This window comes from Podarcis tiliguerta, assembly GCF_965153285.1.
Source record: "Podarcis tiliguerta genome assembly, chromosome: 7".
NCBI classification, from domain to species: domain Eukaryota; kingdom Metazoa; phylum Chordata; class Lepidosauria; order Squamata; family Lacertidae; genus Podarcis; species Podarcis tiliguerta.
The window spans coordinates 47,717,227-47,737,344 of NC_139540.1; the positions used below are offsets into that span (position 1 = coordinate 47,717,227).

At 39.6% G+C, this 20,118-nt stretch overlaps 1 protein-coding gene across 11 annotated transcripts in view; it reads right to left on the reverse strand.

Annotated features, from left to right (window-relative positions):
* Nucleotides 1-831: 831 nt before the first annotated feature.
* Nucleotides 832-20,118, reverse strand: part of PPP4R1 (protein phosphatase 4 regulatory subunit 1) — a 39,595-nt gene continuing 20,308 nt past the window's right edge. For all 11 annotated transcript variants that reach the window (XM_083450110.1, XM_083450115.1, XM_083450111.1 and 8 more), the window contains 14 exons: nucleotides 19,794-19,901; nucleotides 17,969-18,034; nucleotides 17,318-17,476; nucleotides 16,042-16,172; nucleotides 14,967-15,478; nucleotides 8,885-9,060; nucleotides 8,614-8,712; nucleotides 7,602-7,787; nucleotides 5,588-5,749; nucleotides 5,166-5,266; nucleotides 4,156-4,276; nucleotides 3,927-4,061; nucleotides 3,320-3,461; nucleotides 832-1,927 (listed from right to left, as the gene is read on the reverse strand). In XM_083450110.1, coding sequence (XP_083306236.1) covers nucleotides 1,764-1,927; nucleotides 3,320-3,461; nucleotides 3,927-4,061; nucleotides 4,156-4,276; nucleotides 5,166-5,266; nucleotides 5,588-5,749; nucleotides 7,602-7,787; nucleotides 8,614-8,712; nucleotides 8,885-9,060; nucleotides 14,967-15,478; nucleotides 16,042-16,172; nucleotides 17,318-17,476; nucleotides 17,969-18,034; nucleotides 19,794-19,901 — 2,262 coding nt within the window. In that variant the 3' untranslated portion in view covers nucleotides 832-1,763. The remainder of the gene's footprint in view (nucleotides 1,928-3,319; nucleotides 3,462-3,926; nucleotides 4,062-4,155; nucleotides 4,277-5,165; nucleotides 5,267-5,587; nucleotides 5,750-7,601; nucleotides 7,788-8,613; nucleotides 8,713-8,884; nucleotides 9,061-14,966; nucleotides 15,479-16,041; nucleotides 16,173-17,317; nucleotides 17,477-17,968; nucleotides 18,035-19,793; nucleotides 19,902-20,118) is intronic.

Below are 20,118 nucleotides of genomic sequence, written 5' to 3' on the forward strand. Positions count from 1 at the left end.
GTGGTAGGGGCAGCATCATGGCTCACTGTGAACATTCTCCAGGAGACTGCATGAGATTTAGGATGCTGTCTGAACTGGAACACCCCATGCCACATGGTTACAACCCAGCCTTCCTACTCCATCAGAGCCTTAGTGTGCCATACTACTTTCAGGCAGCCTAGTTTTCTAATACTGGTTATCAGGCCAGGATCTGGCCATGAATACTTGGTCTCTACGGATTTACAAAGTATGTTTTAGTTCAAACAAGTTCAACACATTTCTTTGAAAGGGCAGCTTCTCAGAGCTTCCAAATAACTAACACCATGGTTTTATCTGAACATCACAAGTTGAGGTAGTAGCGTATGCATATAAATTCATGTATACATAGACAGACACATGTATATGTGAAAGAACCAATATCACTAAACATAGTATATCGTAGTAGGGAGCTGCTACTACTACTATATGAAAAGAAATAAGGCAGAACCAGCATTTGTTATGCATTTCTAACCCCATGATTTTAACAGCCACTTTGCCCATCGATAACTAGCCACCATGAACATGTGCAGCATTTGTCAGTCCCCTGTCCCCTCCATTATGACTCTTGAACCAAGCTTTCAGCCTGGGGACATACATACACAATACCAGTTACACACATTTCTTCAGAGTAGGACGCCCACCTGTCCTTGGGTAACAACACACACACACACACACACTATCGCCATGAGAAATTAAACACACAATTTTAGACCCACATACCACCATCAGAACAGGAAAAGGAGAGACTTGATAAAAGCATTCCCTATTTGCAAGCTTTTATACGGTATTAAGAGAAGGAGATTTCATTCACTCTTATTAATAAATTTTCTTTTTATTTGGACAAGGAGAGAACATTTTATCACAACAGTTTGAAATAGCATGATTAAAGACTGCAGCCCTCCCAAGAGTGGTCACAGATATGTACAGTATATGAAGAGCCGATCATGATCTAGTTAAAAATACCTGATGTGAAGTACATGTGCTAACAGGTTTCCTTCAGGTCATGACCAGCATGAAAAACACATTAGGACACAGGTACTCAGTGGAGTTTTCTGCTAATGAGTACAGCAATATGCTGTGTTTAAAGGTTTACAATCAAATTCTTGTTAGTGTTAGCACTGAGCCCTTAAGGGGAGAAAACAAACACCAAATCTCTACTTTTCCCTCTTTTACACACATCAAAACTATTCACACTTAAAAGGAGGTGCCCAGCTGCATACAAATTAAGTCTTTTCAAGGATAAAAACTTTTAATAGCTAATACTGGAGGTGTCTCTTGCTTCTTGGTACAAATCTGCCTTTATAGGGTATGAGAATTTCAGCTATCGGTTCCTAAGAGGGGGAAAGCTTGTTACATTAACTCCTCAGGAGAAAACAAATGCCGGTCTCTGGAAATCACATCCCTTCTACACTGAAAATGCTCAGCCAATTCAAGTTTCACATATTCAGGAAGACAGAAGATTTAAGGCTCTGGTGGCAAATACAATCCTCTGAGCAAAGTTGTTCTAAAGTCAAGATTCAACAGGTAATGTTTATTTTTATTTTTCCTTGACTCTTAAAATCCTTGGTCTCAGGTTTAGATAACATCCAACTGAAGTTAAAAGTCTGGCAAGAAATTCCTTCCTCCATGGGAAAAAAAGAGGTTTCAGTCATCCATTTTAGGAGCACTTGAGGATTGCCCTGCGATTTTGTAATGTTTTTGGTTTGTTTTTTAATTAAAATTATAGCAACATTCAGGGGCTACTTTTAGTAAGTTGAAGAGGCTGTGCTCATGGCATCATCTGCAATTTTGGTACTGGCAGGGTGGATGCTTGCAAAGTATTTTACGTCATTATCATTATCCATTTGGAGGGCCACAATTGTCTGCTCCACTGCTTCTTGGTGAGCACTGACACATGTTAAAAAATATTCTGTATGGAGAAAAAGCAAGAGAATCTTTTTTTATAAAGGAAAAGGTAGCATCACAAAAGATATGCTTCTTATAAAACCCCAAATTAGGATGCAAAGTCAATGCTATTTTTTTTGCTGCCAGTACAGAACATTTATACAAAATGCATACAAAGACTAACATTTTAAATCATTTATATATATTATAATTTGGCATAAACAAACAAACAAAGGACCATGCTTATCATGACTGGGTTGCAGAAAGTATACAGCACAGGCTCCCACATTCTTCTGGCTCAATTTTAAGGTGTTAGTTATAATCAACATTCACTGAGAAATCATCTGTGCTGCATAAGGTTGAGCAGGGGAAAGTCACTGATCCTTAAAGCACTGTTCTGGATGCCTGTGACCTACTGGGTACAGCTTAGGACCCAAGTACTTAAAGGAATGCCTGTCCCTTACCTACTGACCTTTGTTTTGAGATCAGGAGGGGAGACCCTGCTCTTGATCCCACCAATGGGCATAGTCCTTGATAATGTGGCACAACACAGGGCAATGCCCCAATGGTGGAATTCTTTCCCTGGGGAATGGCAGTTGTCCCCTGTGCTGCTAACGGCATACTTCTTCACCCAAGCTTCAACACCCTGGACCTAGCAGTGTTACCCATGTGTTTGTTGTCTCGTGCTGTTGTTTTGGTTTTGTAGTTTTTATACATTTTAACTATGGTGCATAAATGGCTGCAAAGGTGTAGAATGCAAGCAGAATAAATAATACTACCAGCACCTCTTTACGTTTTTCAGCCATGTCTCAAGTGAAAACTCCTGCCAATTGGATATGATTCCTCTATGGGCAGCTGACCTGACCTGCCCCAGCAACTTTTCTGGTCCTCTAGGATTGCATCAGTTTTGGTGTCAGTGGCAAAAAGGAAGGGGAGAATAGAGACTGTGCTGAAGTGAACAAAGCCCAGCACCCTGATAGGAATGCAAATCATGGAGAGAGGCGGCCATACCCCCATTCTCAGCTAATGTAGACCCTGAAGTACTGGCCAAGGCTGAATGCAACTCTTAGGCCAAAAAAGTTAGCCACTCCTGCTCTGGAAGATGCACAGAACTTAAAGAGTTTTTCCATGTGAGGAGGAACCTTTCTTGGAGGCTTCCTGTGTTAGAATTTCCATTTCTGCTTCCAGTCTGGTACCTAGGAAATTCCCACAACCTCCTAGATGTTAACTTTTTTTCATCCCTTGTTACAAGTATTTCAAACATCAGGAACCAGTCCAGAACAAAAGATGTGCTTGAGGAAAAAACAATGGCATGGGAGTACATTTACTAGCTAATACTACACTGTAAGGATGCACACAGGAAATGTGTGATTTCTACAGAGCAGGAAATGCAGCAAGAGTACTTGAGTCCACAAACCTTTCTCTAGAAGCGTTTGCCTTAATGTTTTTGCAAGTAGGACTCGAACGTTTGGAACTCTATCTGAGGCCAAGAGCAGTAAATGGGGCAATAGATGCTCAGCAAACTGTTCCATTGGTAGGCAGTCATCTTCTATGATAGTCTGAAAAGAAGATAACGTAACTGTTTTAGACTTCCCAGAAAAGCAGGAGCAAAGCCTCTAAAATGGCAATAAAATATATTCTATAAGGGTCATTTTGAAGCTCTCTTTTTTTTGCTTTCTTGGATTTGGGGCTGCTCCCCACCCATCCCCCTTCTCCACTGATACACACAGCTAGCCATCCACATGGAAAGCTTCAAGGAGGCATATTTTTGGATAACACACATTAAATTAGGACAAGAGAATGATAACCATCATTAGGCTCAACCTCCAAAAGCTCTTTATCTTTTTGTAAGGAGCGGAGTTCACAAATACTATCCAGTTAGCTACTCTTACTAACTTCCTATTGTACCCATGATCAAACTCTGGAATCCAGAAATAATTCAGTGTTTAAAAGTGGAAAAACTTGTAACTTTGTAGCAGTGGCTTACATGTCAAGAAAATAAGAAAAATTCATGAATCTCTTACCTGGCAAATAAAGGCGAACGTTTGCCTGCCAGACCACTTTTGGCACCTGCAGAACGTTTCAACCAGTTCATTCATGAGATCGACCACAAATGTTGGCGGTGGAGCACTATACAGCTTCTTTACCATTTCACTAACCTAGAAAATACGCAAAGAACCCAATACATGGATTACCTGCTAAAATGGTTACTAAGTCAAATTGCATTTTTAACGTTTACATTATAGTTCATACCAGTTTGAAGGAAATCCAACGAACAGAGGAAACCTTGTCTGCACAAAGACTGAGAGCAATAGGTCGTAGGTAATCGTATATGTCTCTGGCACTATACAGATCTAGAAGCAAGATCAGCTGCCTACAAAAATAAAATAAACAAAGGACTTAAAATTGCTAACCAATCATGAAAATGAAGCGATGTGCTGCAAGCAAAGGTGAATATTCCAAGAAGAAGAAGAAGAAGAAGAGGAAGAAGACCCCGCTTTATCACTACCCTAAGGAGTCTGAAAGCGACTAATCTCTCTTCCCCTCCTCCCCTACAACACCACACTGTGAGGGGAGTGAGGCTGAGACACTTCAGAGAGAACTGTGACTAGCCCAAGGTCACCCAGCAGCTGCACATGGAGGAGCGGGGAATCGAACCCAGTTCACCAGATTACGAGTCCACTGCTCTTAACCACTACACCACACTGGCTCTACACACCACACTGGCATAGAAGAGCAGAGATGTGGGTTCCAGCCTGATTGAGTAGTCTCTCTGAAGAAAAGCTACAGTGCAGGAGGAACTCCCGGTATCTTACCACCTGCTCTAATGGCCACCAATTGCTGCTGGAGTGTTCATTCATTATAAGGCACCTCAGCAGCCTCTTTCTGGAGCTGAAATGGAGCATGCCCTTGTGCTGCTGATAGGGTGGAGAGGTTTGGTTCTGCTCTTTCTTAGATCTAAAAGATCCACACACTACAATTCCAAGCATCCTTACTCAGCAATAAATTCCAATGAGTTGAATTTTCTTGGGACTAAGTCCCACTGAACACACAAAAAATTACTTTTTACTTAACTATACATAGACCCTAAGTTTCAGCCTCTCATCTGGCAAGTGGAATAAAAAACAAACAGCTAGTGGGTCTTTCCACTAGTGGGTCTTCTCAGAACCTAAACTGTGCCCAAACAGAAGTGGTATTGTAATTCTATATTAATAATAATCAGGTCTAGCATTTAGACAGCATAGTTTACTACTAAAACTTACTCAGCAAGTTCTGCTCGGAAACGCCAGTTCCTGCTGTTATCGGTGACTAAGAATTCCTGAAGCTGGTACAGATATTCCCGCCTTTTATCAGGGTGAAGAAGCTGGAAAAATAAAGATGAATGTTTTCAGAACCATACAAATTATAGCTGATTGTAGTTTATCAAATTATAGTTGAATATAGTCTATCAAAAAATGAGGCTATTCCAGAATTTCTATGAAATATCCTGGAACAAGACAGTAATGCAATATACAATGTGAATGATGGCAGAAATTAAACACATCTTCGGTTTCATCACATGATATCCATCAAGTTTTACTAAATACTAAAAGTTTATAAATTTAATTACCTGTCACCACAGAAGTATGCATACAGGGAGGAGGAAAAGGGATGATTATTTTGTATGCATAAAAGGAGTATGTACCTTCAGAAAATCATGCAGATGCTTAAGCACACCAATTCTGACTTCATCAAGGTCCTTTAAGAAGCCATTGAAGACTGGAACCAGATCACCAGCTGTAAGCTGGTCTCCAAGAATGACTGCAAGTTCATGTATAGAAAATGCCAACGTTCTTCGAACTTTCCACTAAGAGAAAACAATGCACAAGGCCAACTTGTTAGCAAATCATACAACTTATTCAATGTTAGGGTTAGATTTGTTGCACAGCCAAGAGTACAGCTTGATTTGAAGGCTGGAACAAGACAAAAAGGAGACCTGGTTGCTTCCATGCATCTCTTCTTTCCTCTGGTGAAGTCTAGTAACATAAAACCCATGTTGGACATCATGGTGCATTGGCAAGTCTACCCTGGCCTAACAAAATTTTCAATGCAATTAAATCACATTATGCATTTTTATTTATTGGATATTACTGGAAACAGAGGAGATGTGGGGCTGTTTTCAGCAAAAAGCCAAGCATCTCTCATATCTGGTTCTGCTACCATGTTACAATTAATCAGTTAACTTACAATCAGTTAACATATTAATGCAGTTACTATTTACTGCTGAGAAAGGGGCTGGAGACGAACTTTTTATTTGAGTGATAATATATAGAGATTTATATACCACTTAATCAAAAAAACCACAGCTCTAAGCAGTTTATACAAAATAGAAATTATTTGGATCAGCTTTCCTAAACAAAAAATATGTTAAGCATGTTCTCATTCCATTCAGTCCCTTATTATAACTTTTGGGGGGGCAGGAGAAAACAAAAGATGTCCTAACTTCCTCTACCAGTTCCCCAGAAGACCTTTTGTGTTCCTGCAAACCCAGCAGAGGAGGAACCTTTTCAAAATTCTAACACCACAGCCAAAGGATCAGGCATCCCTTGCATAGGTGTCTGAAGCACAATCCTAGGCTCTCTTCACCACTGCGAAACAACACACAATTGTGCTCATAATTCTATTTGCCTGGAATTTTAGACATAATAAGATTACTCCCATACAGCTGGTAAACTCTGGCCTTGTATGAATGCTATCGCAAACTCTTGGGATAAATGTTGGCACAGAGCAAAGTTCTTTTCTAATCCTTCCTTTGAATTATTTTATGAGTTTAGCAGATTCATTGCACTGAATTCAAAAAGGAAAAATGCTGGGGGGGTTTCAGAAATTATATTAGAGCAAGCTGTTCCTACAGCAAATCTATTAGTTGATCAGTGTAAATGGAGAAAAGAAATCCAACAGGTTACTTATGGTTTACAGAGCAATCTTACAGCAAGATCTGTCGGAATGAGTAGGTTAGGATTCAGATCTCTGGCTGAACTGGGAGGTTCCCAGTACAGCCAGGCTACACTGCTTAACTCCTTCCTCTTAACCTCAGCCAGAGATCTGCCAGATTGTATTCCCCATTCTAGCCCAGATGGAGCCCAGTTCGCTGAGCCAAGCCTAGTAGATCTTAAACCAGCATAAGCCCTGGAAAAGGGGTGTGACAGGGGCTGGATCCTAAGCCTGATCATCTTGGTCATGTAATCTGGCAACCCGGTGTAAATTAAGCCAGTAAACAGGATGGTGTAACTCAAATACTATTTTAAAGGCTTACTTTCCCTTTGTCAGCCTTAAGCTGACTTGGCCAGCAACAGCCTTGCTGCTGAATGGAGTTTGGATCTGGAGTAATTTTATGCCAGCTTAATTTACACTGGTTTGCTTTACACTAGCCTACTATGTATAGGATTCCTCCCCTGGAAAGAAAAATATGATAAAGACATGTGCAAATTCTCCTTCCAGGACACAAGTAGTTACCACCCTTCCCCTCAGATATCCCTATTCTCAGGAAAAACATCAAGAATACTATAGTAATGAGAAGCGGCCCAACATTTCTGCTTTCCCATTACATTAAGAACTTCTGACTCGTTTCTGGAAGACTAGAGAAGCCAAAGCATACAATTTCAAATTGCACATTGTAGCTAAGTACTTTCAGGTCTTATAAAGAGCTATAACATTACCTGCATGTCAGAGGCTAACGTCTCATAAGTATCTTTCAGACAGTGCCAGTTCTGTCTACCTAAGGTAAGTGCCACACCTGGAAGGCTGTAGGCACAGTGCTTTGCAATCTCTGTATCAACAGTCTGAGCTCGAGAGGGATCAGTCATGGATAAATACTGGTCCAGCAAGGCCTGAGGTACAATGTCCTAAAACACAAAGCATATGAATTTAAGCGTATGTTCTGAAAAAACTACATCGCCATAAAAAATAATTAATTAAAAATGTTAAGACTGCAGGGAAAGAGAATGAAAAAGAAAATTCAAGTACTATTTCTTAGGTTACATTATTCTTCTAATAACCAACTTGTTACAAGTATAAATGGGAACTTTTTAAGGAGAGCAGGAGCGAAGTTGCTCACCTTTCAACAGAGCTGATGGAGGGGCCCTGCAGTCCCATCTCCCTCCCTCTCCTGCAGTCCAATAGGACGCCTGCTGATGACAGTTGAGGGAGAAACCACAAAATGAGGATGGGAGTCATGTGCAGCCCCCATGAGTCAAGGCTGCCACATGTGCCCTAGGTCCTGAGAGTACAGAGTACAAGGGAAACGGTGACTCAGGGCAACGGGATTAGCTACCACCTTGCTGACTATATGGGCTATGATGTTTCTGTTTTGCTTACAGGTGCCTGAAGCCATTAAGGCAAAAGGGAAACAGAAAAGCTTGTACATAGTACAAGCCATCTCTCTCACACACTCACTAGACCGGTGTGCAGTTACTGTAATAGAAATTCTTGCCGACTGCATGTACAGGTCAGATTTGCAACTGATGATGCTCTCAAGGGGACAACAGTAGTCTGAGTGAGGAGGCTCAGGTTTCAATTTTAAATTTCGAAGTTCAGAATTCTTTAAAAAAGAGGGAGAAACTTACAGTGCACAATTTAAGCAAAGTAAAAATTATACTTACAGGTGTCGGATCATATATTACATGTAAAATTACTTTTAAGTTGTACAAGGAGAAAACTCTTTAAAAATACCTGAATTTTAGATTTTTTTTCTTCTTCAGGGCTGAAACTACTATTAGTGCTAAAGTCGGAATCATTATGAATATAACGCAGAGCAGATTCTACAATGTCCTGTGGTGGAAAGTTAAAAACAACAACTTACAATGCAGGCATACTCTGCAGCACTATCCAATGCATATTTACTCAAAAGTAAATCCAAAGCATATGAAAATGAAGTTACTTGTTTTCTGACATTAACTGACAGGTGCTCAAGTGATAAAATTCATAGCAGCCAAATATTTACCTCAGCAGTATCATTGATTAAAGGCACTGGGTCATCCTGAATGGATGTAAAGCTCAGGTGATCTTTGATGCTCAGCTCATTCTGAGAATCCACTGACTTGCCAATGCCTGCTGTCGTTTCCTCCTGGGGGTCCAGGCTTGAGGCTCGAAGGGCAGCAGAGAGCACCTCCACTTGTGCTGTGCATGTAAGGAAGGGGGCAAGCAGGTCAAAAACTTGTTCTACACCCATTACACAAACATTTCAGTGGTGTAGTAGTACTTCCCCCACACCCTGCTTCATATTCCATTAACACAGCAGTTGAGAACCTCCACTGATGGAAGCAGAGCCTTTACAGAAATGCCCTGTTGCTATGGAATGATCTTGCTGCTAAGGTGTAAAGTCTTTAAATGGTTTCAGAAAGAATTACAACACACTTCTGGTTAAGAATGGAATAAATATGTTAGATAAACTTTGGGAATACGCAGACTCTGGTTTTAGAAGAAGAAGAAGAAGAGTTTGGATTTGATATCCCGCCTTTCACTCCCTTTAAGGAGTCTCAAAGCGGCTAACATTCTCCTTTCCCTTCCTCCCCCCAACAAACACTCTGTGAGGTGAGTGGGGCTGAGAGACTTCAGAGAAGTGTGACTGGCCCAAGGTCACCCAGCAGCTGCATGTGGAGGAGCAGGGAATCGAACCCGGTTCACCAGATTACGAGTCCACCGCTCTTAACCACTATTTTACCCTGATGATGGCATGTAATCTGCTTTGTAAGCTGTTCCGAGCTTATGAAAAAACATCCTAACAATGCTCTAAATCAGGGGTCAGCAAGGTTTATCTTGCCTGCACCGGATCGGTCCCATGGAGATCCCTCCGTGGGCCAGAGCGCATGCCCCCGTAATTTCTGTCGTCTGCGCATGCGCGATTTCCGGAGCCATGGAAGTGAGTCCCCGCGCTGCACCGGTTTAGCGCAAAATGCGAGTGGGCAGCTCGGTTGGGGGGCAGCCCTTGGGCCGGTCAAACGACCTTCACGGGCCGCTTCTGGCCCATGGGCCTTAGGCTGCTGACCCCTGTTCTAAATGAAAGCTGTACGACAGTGCGAGATGCAGTTCCATTAGGGTTTCCAAGCATGCATACTCAAAGATAAGAGTAAATAGGTGAACAGGCAGTACACATTTGGAGGCTACCAAGGAAGCCCTTTACTTCTTTCTGCAACCATGTGGACTCTTGCAGCATTATTTGGCCCCTAAAAAAACCAGGGAGTACTATCTGGCTTCTTACATTGCTAGATATTTCTCTTCCTTCCTAACACTCCCCACATCTTGGTAACCTTCTCTTTTTTTCCTGCACTTTGGAAACAATTCAAGGCATTATTCCTTGTTTTAAGTTCATAATTTCAGAAATCCATCATCTTATGGAGCCACCTAATGCCTTTAAATATGAAAGGTTATTTCTTCAAAATGTGCTGAGAACTGATGTTTCTCAGTTCTATTTAATTTAATTTAATTTTGTTTATTGCATTCATATTTTAGTTATAACATAAATGTAAGTAAAACTGAGAAGCTACAATTCTCTTACATGGCGGTCCTAATTCTTTGGTGTGGATCTGAAAACAAACTTTCAGCTGTCATAAATAGTTTTGGAAATGTGAAACAAAAATAACTAAAAAAAGAAACCAAGAATTTAATTGACTTTTAATTTTCATGATTATGTCTTTGGCTGGTATTCAACTAAATTTTACTCAGAGCAGAGCCAATGAAATTAATGAACCTGACTAAGTTAGGTCCTTTAAATAGGCTCACTCTGACCCCTTGCATCAGCATTTTTCATTTGCTTTCTAAAATCTTGCATATTTTGATAGAAACAATGTAGGGGTATATATAGTATTGTCTACTCACAGCTGATTCTAAGACCTGCATGTTCATGATATGCAAATTCTGCTAATTTATACATCCAGAGTATTTAAAGTAGTTATGGAGCTTTATCTCATTACATATTTTCTTCTGTTCTTGTAACTGCACAAATTGACCACCATAGACTATAGGCATCAGTAGTGGCCAACAGACAAAGTTGACTGTATGGTTCTCCTCCTGCTACACAGTCAGCTGTATTAGTGGTTGTTATATTCAGCAAAGAGCTGAAAGAAGCAATTCATCCTGGGGAAACCATTGTTTCTGGCCATTTGCCATTTGAGACAGGGGTCACTGTGTTAGTTATGTTCTGCCTAGGTTTTTAGGCTTTTCAAAAGACTCGGGGGGGGGGGGGAGCAGAATCTTCTTTTGAAGAAACCAAACAAAGCTTCAGTGTTAAATATGCAACTATAAGAACCGAGCCACTGGGAACTAACTGGTGACTGAATTAGGATTTGCTAGGCACAACTAAGCAAGGTTTGGTGACATGAAATGCATGTAGCCATATAATGAATAATAAAAGCATCCATATAATAATAGTAATGATAACATACTCTGAATGCTCAACTATTTCTCTATTCACTACTTTATTCATTCTTGTGACATCCTTAAAGAGATGCCAATTTTATTATCTCCAATTTGAGGGGAATGGGGAAGGAAAGGAGAGATAGAGAAACTTGCCAAAGGCTATCTAGTGTCACAGTGGGCAGAAGTTAGATCTAGATCTACTTGAACATGCTTAGCAGTAGATTGGCATGGACTTCTGATTCCCAATTGCGTGTGAATAATAGCAACAGATACCTCTCCCTGCCACCCTAAATTATACTGCTGAAATGTAGAAAGCTTGGGGTAACCCAAATTAGAGTTTTGTGTGAAAGATTGTGAGCTCCATTCAGGATGCCTAGGCCCCAAATTATTTTATGTGCCTGCCTCGTGCACTAGGCAGCTTTGAGTAGATCTTGGGGTTTAGTAAAAAAATACAGTATATTTTGCAAGCCTTAAGTCTGTCTACCCTGGTGTAGTGAACTCACAGTTGAGGTGATATTTGATTTTAAGACAGTTTGGAAAGCAGCCTCTCAGGTATGATTTTGATTAAGGGACTAATGCTTTTGCAAAGGATTTTAAAAGATTTTTAAAAATGTCTGGTAATACTGTGTGATGAGTTGTGAGGTAGGGTTCAATTATTCAAAGGAACTAGATACCGCAATTTCAGGACCATTTTTTTAGGTCCTGAAAGTGAAAGAATTTATTGTGAAACTTTAAGGAAATAAATGTCATTCAGGTTTAGAATAATTTGGGGGCACCACCACTAATTGGTACTGGCTTTTATCCTTGTCTGACTCTGCAAATTCAAGTGAATCATACCTCGGTTAGCATCAAAACACATTGCTTTTGGCTCCTTTCCCATTCAGTTGAAACTTCCCCAACTCCCCCGGTTCAAATCAAAATGTATCTCTCTCAGACTACCTAAAACCTGGCGCCCACCAAGCCATTACACGAGACATGTCATGCTGTTCTCTCTAATGCAACATGTGCATTATATGACATTGGCTGTGACAACCCATGTGATTTTTATTAACATTTATTATGTAATCACATCCAATGTAGTACTGTAGCATTAAAAAACCAACATGTTAGCCACTACAGGGAATAAGATTAAAGATTAAATAAGATTTGAAGCACGGGGAACACGGCAGATGACTGTAAGGGCAAAGGAAGAAAAGCAGCAGAGACAATTATGGCTTTAAAGGAATATAAATGTGTACAAGTATCTGAGAATGCGATGGAAAGCACTTTCATCTACTTATTAAAACAAGCATAAAATGAGGTAGGTAGTTAGAGCTCAGACCTAGTTCAAACTGACCTTAATAGACTGGAAAACTGGGTCCAAATGAACAAAATGAATTTTAATAGGGACAAATGTAAGGTTTTATACTTAGGCAGGAACAGCCAGCTGCATAAATGGGGGAAACCTGGCTTACCAGTAGTACCTTGTGAAAAGGATTTAGGGGTCTTAGTAGACCCTAACTTAACATGAGTAAACAGCAAAAAAAGCTTATGCATCAACAGAAGTCTAGTGTCCTGATCAAGGGAAGTCATAGTACCGCTCTATTTTGCCTTGGTCAGATCACATTAGGTTATCTGGGGAAATTTCAGGGCAATCATCTGTTTAGTCGTATTCAGGGTTTCCTAAACATGGGTCTCCAGCTGTTTTTGGACGACAATTCCCATCATCCCTGACAACTGGTCCTATCCTACCAGCTAGGGATGATGGGAGTTGTAGATCAAAGCAGTTGGAGACTCAAGTTTGGGAAGCCCTGATTTAATTTATACTATCTCTTATTTCCTTCATTTAGTAAATTCTATTTATTATTTTAGTTGTGTGTGTAGTTGCTAAAATACAATGCTTGCACAGCAATACAACATCCTCCTGTTTTTTTATCATCTGCAGCTTCTGTTTCCTGAAGTGCTCTTTCTTACTTCCTTTCTACTTCACAACACAGTAAGTTGCTATGTGATTACTTCACGGAGGAGCATAATTTTAAAACGCTTCCTGTGGTGCATTCGCATAGGGAACATTTCTAGTATTGAAAGTCATCTAATAGATACAATACTTAAGAAGCTACTCAGTAGTACTCATGTTGGCAAGCTGCCTGCAAGTGAAAATTCATTTAAGCAAATCCGCTGTAAAACACAAGGGTGGGAAGCTTCCTAATAAAGTGTATTTTGAGATTCTGTATTCAAACCCAAGCCAACTGAGTTGAGACTATAATAAGCTGTCCAGAGTCACTATTTGGTATCTGACATCATTAATGGATCAAGTAGTTCATTTTCTAGCCCATTTTCTGCAATTAACCATTTATGGATTAAATTAGTAAATTAGCACAATGACCAACGGGAGTAATCCAAGATTCAAGAGACATACTTGGAAGGGCTAAGTAGTAGTAATGAAATGGACAAACTGGTTTTTGTTTTGGATGTAAGAGGCAGCTGACCTGTTTCTTCCATAGTTCATAAAGAGGTGTACTGCAACCAACACCCCTAATATGGTGATGGATCCTGCTACCAGAACTTTTATCTTTCAGATGAACATAAGAAGAGCCCTGCTGGAAAAGGCCTACCTAATCCTGCATTCTGTTCTCACAGTGGCCAATCAGATGCCTATGCAATGTCAACAAACTGGACACATGAGCACCCTTCCACTCATGATTCTCAGCTAGTATAGAGGTTTCTGGAACTGATGCTGAATTACATTACACTAGCTGTCTCAGACCCAGCACTGCTTGGGAATTCTAAGAAACAAAACAGTGAGTACCGTCTTGAAATTGGTGATGAAAATTTGCAGAGTTTTGAAAGGTTCAGTACGCCATTTTGATTCAAAATGGTGTCCAATTATATCAATAGACAAAAACCTGCTCCTTGATCTCAGGAACCATCATGCAAGCTTTCTTAAGAGGTGTCCAAATTCAGAGAGATGAGCTAAAGAGACCATCTTCCAAAATACATGGTAGATTCAGCAGCACCTAGGAACATTCAGTAACTTTACAGAAAAAAACTGCCAAGAAGAGGGTTTGTAAACCAGTCCTGAAGGCAACTGTATTCAGGTGGAGACACAGATTTCTGCAAATTATTATGAAATACAACCACATAAAGACCTTCACATGCCACACCATATTTAAAAGTGAAGTGGAACAGGGATCAAGAGGCATGTTCCATGACATTTCTGATAGCAAAATATTCAATGAAATGCAAAATGTTTGCAGCCCCTGAAGGTTCCTGGAAATTAATCTATATAGTGATGGTAGAGACTTTGGGCTTGCAGCTTCACTTCTAATGTACTGCAATATGTTGATATAGTTGGGATTTGATACCCAAATCACTTTTTAACAGGCAGCTTAACATTTAAAGCAGGGAGTAAAATGGCAGGGGAAACTGGCCCAACTAACTTGTAACAATTTATCCACTCTGTAATTTAGATCTTTGTTTGAAATCAAGAAAAGGAAATGGAAGGACAGAAGGGGGGGGGGGAGTAGTGGTGCAAAACAGAGACCTGATTTTCTTGATAAGTAAGCATAGTGTATTTGCATAAATCTAAGATTCATTTCAGTTTCAATCAATTGGCCTTAATCTTTCTTTTCTAGGCATCTAATTCACACCTCACCTGGAACTAGGAATGTATTAACATGTATTAATACCTTTAACATCTGGATCATCTATATGAGGCTCCAAATTTTCTATCATTTCTTCCAACTCCTTCCTTGTAGCCATGGTAACGTTTGAAGAAGCTGATGCAACAACTTCCTGCTCTCCTTCCTGAGTTTCTGAATCAAGTGTTTCTGCAGTTTCCTGAAGTTCTAAATCAATATCTATCTTGGGAAGTGGAGTCCTCCAGAAATTGAATGAGTTATATAGCTCCTGATCAGAAAGGGGTTTTTCCTGGGAACTCGGTGCAGGTGCTGGCAATACTGCTATACTACAGCAATCAAAACTTTGTTCGTTCTTATTTGCTGCTTCTTGACATGATTCTGAAGACGAAGTGCAATGAAACATTGTCTCAGGCAGGGAATGAACCAACATGGAGTTACTCTCTTCCTTGTCATTTTCAAGGGTCTCTGCAAAATCACTCTCATCAGCATCTAAAGGCAACTCTGTCTGGCTTTGTACATCATGTGTTGGGATATCTTCTGTATCTACAATTCTTTCATTGCTGGACAAAGAAAATAAATGTGTGTGTTATCTACCATAGTGGTTATAAAGACATATTTGGCTACAACATGGGTGGTCAATCTGCAAAATGGAGGTCACAAAGGGGAAAATGGAGGGTGGAAGGATGCTGGGAGAAACAAGCAAACACAAAATTAAAGACACGTGTTACACCAAAGCACAAGGAGCTGTATGTGAATGTAGTGCAAAATAAACTGGCCTCAACTTCTGGAATAGTTAGTCACTGCTGGTCTACATAAGGACACTTGTGCCTTTCTTAGTTGCTCACAAACAGGCAGCATCAAAATTAAGGTCCTTCAAAAAGAATGAACATTTGGCACATATATTCTGTATCCACAATTTTTTCATTGCTAGCCCCAGAAAATGTGTATGTCTAATAATCAGAATGGTTGGGTTGTTTAAAAGAAAGATTTTTAAAAACCCATCCTACCTCAGAACTTGGGACATGAAATTTCCTTCATAATGGTAGAACATACAATCAAAGTATTAGTAAAAAAAAATGCTAAGAGCCAATGAATTTAAATGAAATTAATAACCAATCCATACCTATGTTCCTCTGCAAGGTTCCGATCCTCAGTGTTTTTACATTCTTCTTCTTTAAAAAATTGACCACTGCTGGATGGATTAGCGAACGTTGATATAAAAGGCCCCAGGGATTGAAAGGCAGCTTGGCGGACCTAGAGTAATGGATTCCAGAGAGTTCCTTTAAATATAGCTGCTTGTAATGAGTGCTCCAGCTGTCAGAAGTGGAAACATCATAAGTTCCCCAAGGTATGCTGCAAGGAAATCTTGCATCTTGAAACAAGGCCAACAAGTGGGACATGGGAATGCATTATGCTCACAGCCTCAAGAATATTACATTACAACCGGGTACATACTTGAGTGTCACACCAGTGTCTGAATACGCATATTAAAGTACATATCTGTCTGCAGAAGAATATTTAAAAACTCTAGAGCAAGGGTGGGGAACCTGCAAACCCTGCAGATGTTGTCAGACTCCAGCTTCCAAAAAACCTCAGTCAATAATATGACCAATGGTCAGGGATGATGTTCTTGGACTACAGCTCCTGTCTGGAGGACCACAGGTTAGCTACCCCTTATTCTAATCCAGTGAAATACTGCATTATTCACATATATTTCACCACAATTTTACTATAAATTCCTACATTACATTTCCATCCATATTCAGAACTTACAGAAGTACACATCTCTTTAACAGAAGAAATCACAATTTGTCAAAGCAGATATTAGAATGGGTGAGCAGGAAATCCAAAAATATTTTCAAATACATATTTTTAAAGCTAGAGAAGGAACCAAGTAACAAGTTCAAACCAGATTGTAAAGTGTTTAATAGATATATATGCATTTTCACATCCTGTTTCCTGCCCAATTGTTTATTCCTTTGTCAAACCATCTTAAGAACCTCTGTACACTTTCACTGTACATGGTTATATTTACTTTCATAATAGAAGATTTCATTTTGGGGCATATACTTTTACTTTTGGTTCTGACAAATAACAGCACTGTTCCTTACCCTTTTTCAAAGTAGTAAAGTATGTTGTGGCATCTAACAAATAAGTAAAACGACAAAAGTATCTGGACATAGAGTTGCCTTAAAATGCTAGCCCTAATAGTTATTGAAAACATAATCAACGTCTACAAAACACTACAGAGGATGGAGCTTCTATACCTTGCATAATACATTACCCCCTTCCACATGTCAATGGTATTATCAATACTTTAAACATTAATTAAACTCTCTCAAAATAATTGTCAAGAATCTTGCAAGAGGAGAAAGGGAGCTTAACAACTGACATCTTACCCATCGTGAAGGGTCACTGATAAGGTTAATAAAAAGTGTTGATAATTTTGTTCGCCGGACCTCCTGTGATGTGGCACATGAAACAGCCATAAAACATTCAGCACAAGCCTTCCGCACACCCCAAACATTATCAGAACAAAGCTGAAAAAATCTAGGAAGCTGAAAAATACAAAGCATAACACAAATTTTCTATGAATAATTTAAATGAGGTTTTGACTTTTTATCTTGAAATAATTCCTCATAAACTTGTAAAATGTTATAGTGGAAAATTATTAAGTGTGCTATGGACAAGATTAAGACAAGGGTGAATTCATTTTTTTGCTTCCTATGTTTGGAATTGCTTTACAATATTGTTTCCTTTTGGTATTAGAAAACCATCCCATCATCTCACAAAGAGCTTAAGCTACTCCAGTAAGCTACTCCACTCAGCAGCATTCTGTACAACTTGTAGCTTTTGGGACAGCCCCACACAGAATTTATGTGTAACTGTGGCCAGGATATCTAGGTCCAGGAGTGGCCGTAGCTGATGCACTAAAGTTGGTGAAAGGCATTAATGAAATCCAGCATAAATCAGTGTACTTTGGTTCCAGTGATTTTAATAGGAAGAATTATAACTAACTGCAGCTTTTCAAAACCTATTCCAGAATTTACCAGCATTTCTTCAGTGGCTTGCTGTCCAACTACACTACAGATGTCACCAAAATTGGCTGCACAAACCTGAAAAAACAATACATTTATTATAATATGGCACCGAGCAGACAAATACTATTCAAAAAAGCAAGACTGAGGTTCTCAAACTACAATTTTTGCAATCAACTGTAAATCTATTGCACTGGGCCACAGGTTTACTACTCACAGGTTTACTACTCACTACAGTTCTAATCTTGAAAGGTAGCTAATTTAAAAATAGGAGATACAACTTGATATGAACTTGTTTCCCTAAAAGTTGCAGGAACAAACTGGTAAAGAGCACAATTGGTTTAAGTATTAAGTAGGATAAAATATAGATTTTTTTAAAAGGTTCTGGAAACTTAAGTTATGAGCCAGTGTGAGCGATCAGAAAAGTCTTCTTTCCTAAGTTGTTGAGTTTACCCAACTCCCTCTGGTTCATCCCCTTACTACAGAGCTGATGCTGAATGAGGTGAACATTCAATGCTTTCCTTTGGGGAGAATGAGGGTGGATCTCATTTCACATTTAGCTGCTAACCAATCACCAGATTTTGAGTCAAGAAAGAATTTCCCCCTAAAGTTCAGACTTTACTTGCACCCACACCATACATTTAAAGGATCCTTCTTCCACCTTAGGAGTAATGGCTTCTCCTAAAGTATCCTGGGAACTGTAGTTTGTCAAGGGTCTCTGCACCTTTCACAAAATATGGTTTCCATTACTCTCTGGGAAAAGCCATGACTCTTAAAGTGGTGGAAGAGTGCTTTAAATGTTTGGTGTGGGTATGATGCCAATAACAAATGTGGAGAAATTTGCCCTTCCCATAGTGCAGCAATGGCTCATTTGTTTGTTATCTGCTCTTGTCTTGCACTGATGTACCTCAGTACTATGGACTTTGTTCTGCTTTGGCCAACAAACTGTGTTGTATTGGTCATCTGCCATGGATGCTTTAGTTGAGATTCCTGCATTGCAGGGAGTTGGACTAGATGACCCTTGGGCTCCCTTCCAACTCTACAATTTTATGATTTGAAGAGGAAATATTGATGTATGTAAGATCTTGCCTTAGAGTAGCTGGGCTGATCTTTATGTTCTTCCTGATCCTTCCCAGCTTTATGATACTAGCATTTTAATTTCGGGATTCCATCATCTTTGCAGAATAAAGTGAGGATAGGCTAGGGTAGCAGTCAAATATTATCATTCTAATGCTTTAATTTTTACAACTGTTTGACTGGACAATATTCAAAGTATGTGCTCTGGCGAGTCAAATGCCAAACCCTAGAGAGTATCAGCAACAGCTGACGTTTACTTGCTTCATTTGCAGTGATGCCTGAAAATCCTTCATTTCTGCCCTGCCTTGCTGTGAATGGAGCCAATGAATCCCGCCCTTCCTCCAAGAAATGCAAGATGGCATACAAGGAGTTATCACATTTTTAGCCTCTTAGCTACCATCAGTGATGGTTAGCTACTGAGATAATGACTGACTAAAAATTACCCACTGAGCTACCTGGCAGAGGAGGGATTTAAAAGTCATGTCTCCAGAGTCCCAAGTCATATTTTCTAGATGCCACACTGACATCTTAAGATAATGGTTGTTTATGGCCATAATCGTTACCTATAGTTTCCTCATCCATTCCAATAAACAGGAAAGACCTGCACATACAAAGCTGCCAAGAGATCAGTGCATTCACAAAGGAGGTTTTGATTCCTACTTAGAATAAATGCTTTCCATTTCCAAAAAAAAAAGCATGGCTAAAATTCTGGCAAGGTAAAGAAGGGAAATAAGAGATTTACAAAGAAAAAAGGTCATACCTTACGAACATGAAACATTCTGCAGTCACAGCACATCTCACAAAACCTGGGAAGAATGAGCCTCTCTGTAATGTCCTTTCCTACCATAGAGGCCATTTTGCACATTATCTAATTACAAGAAAAACATTGATTATGCATCTGGTATCACTGCATTCCTAGATATGCAAAAATTCCTACTTGTAATCCAATAGCATTTTTATGAAAATGTGTATTACTAAATGCTTAATTAGTATTTTCTCTTGCATCCTCTCTGTACATTGAAACAAAATGTTCTTGCCAATTAAAATTAACAAAAGGCAGATACATTGAAAAAATGTTTCTCTTG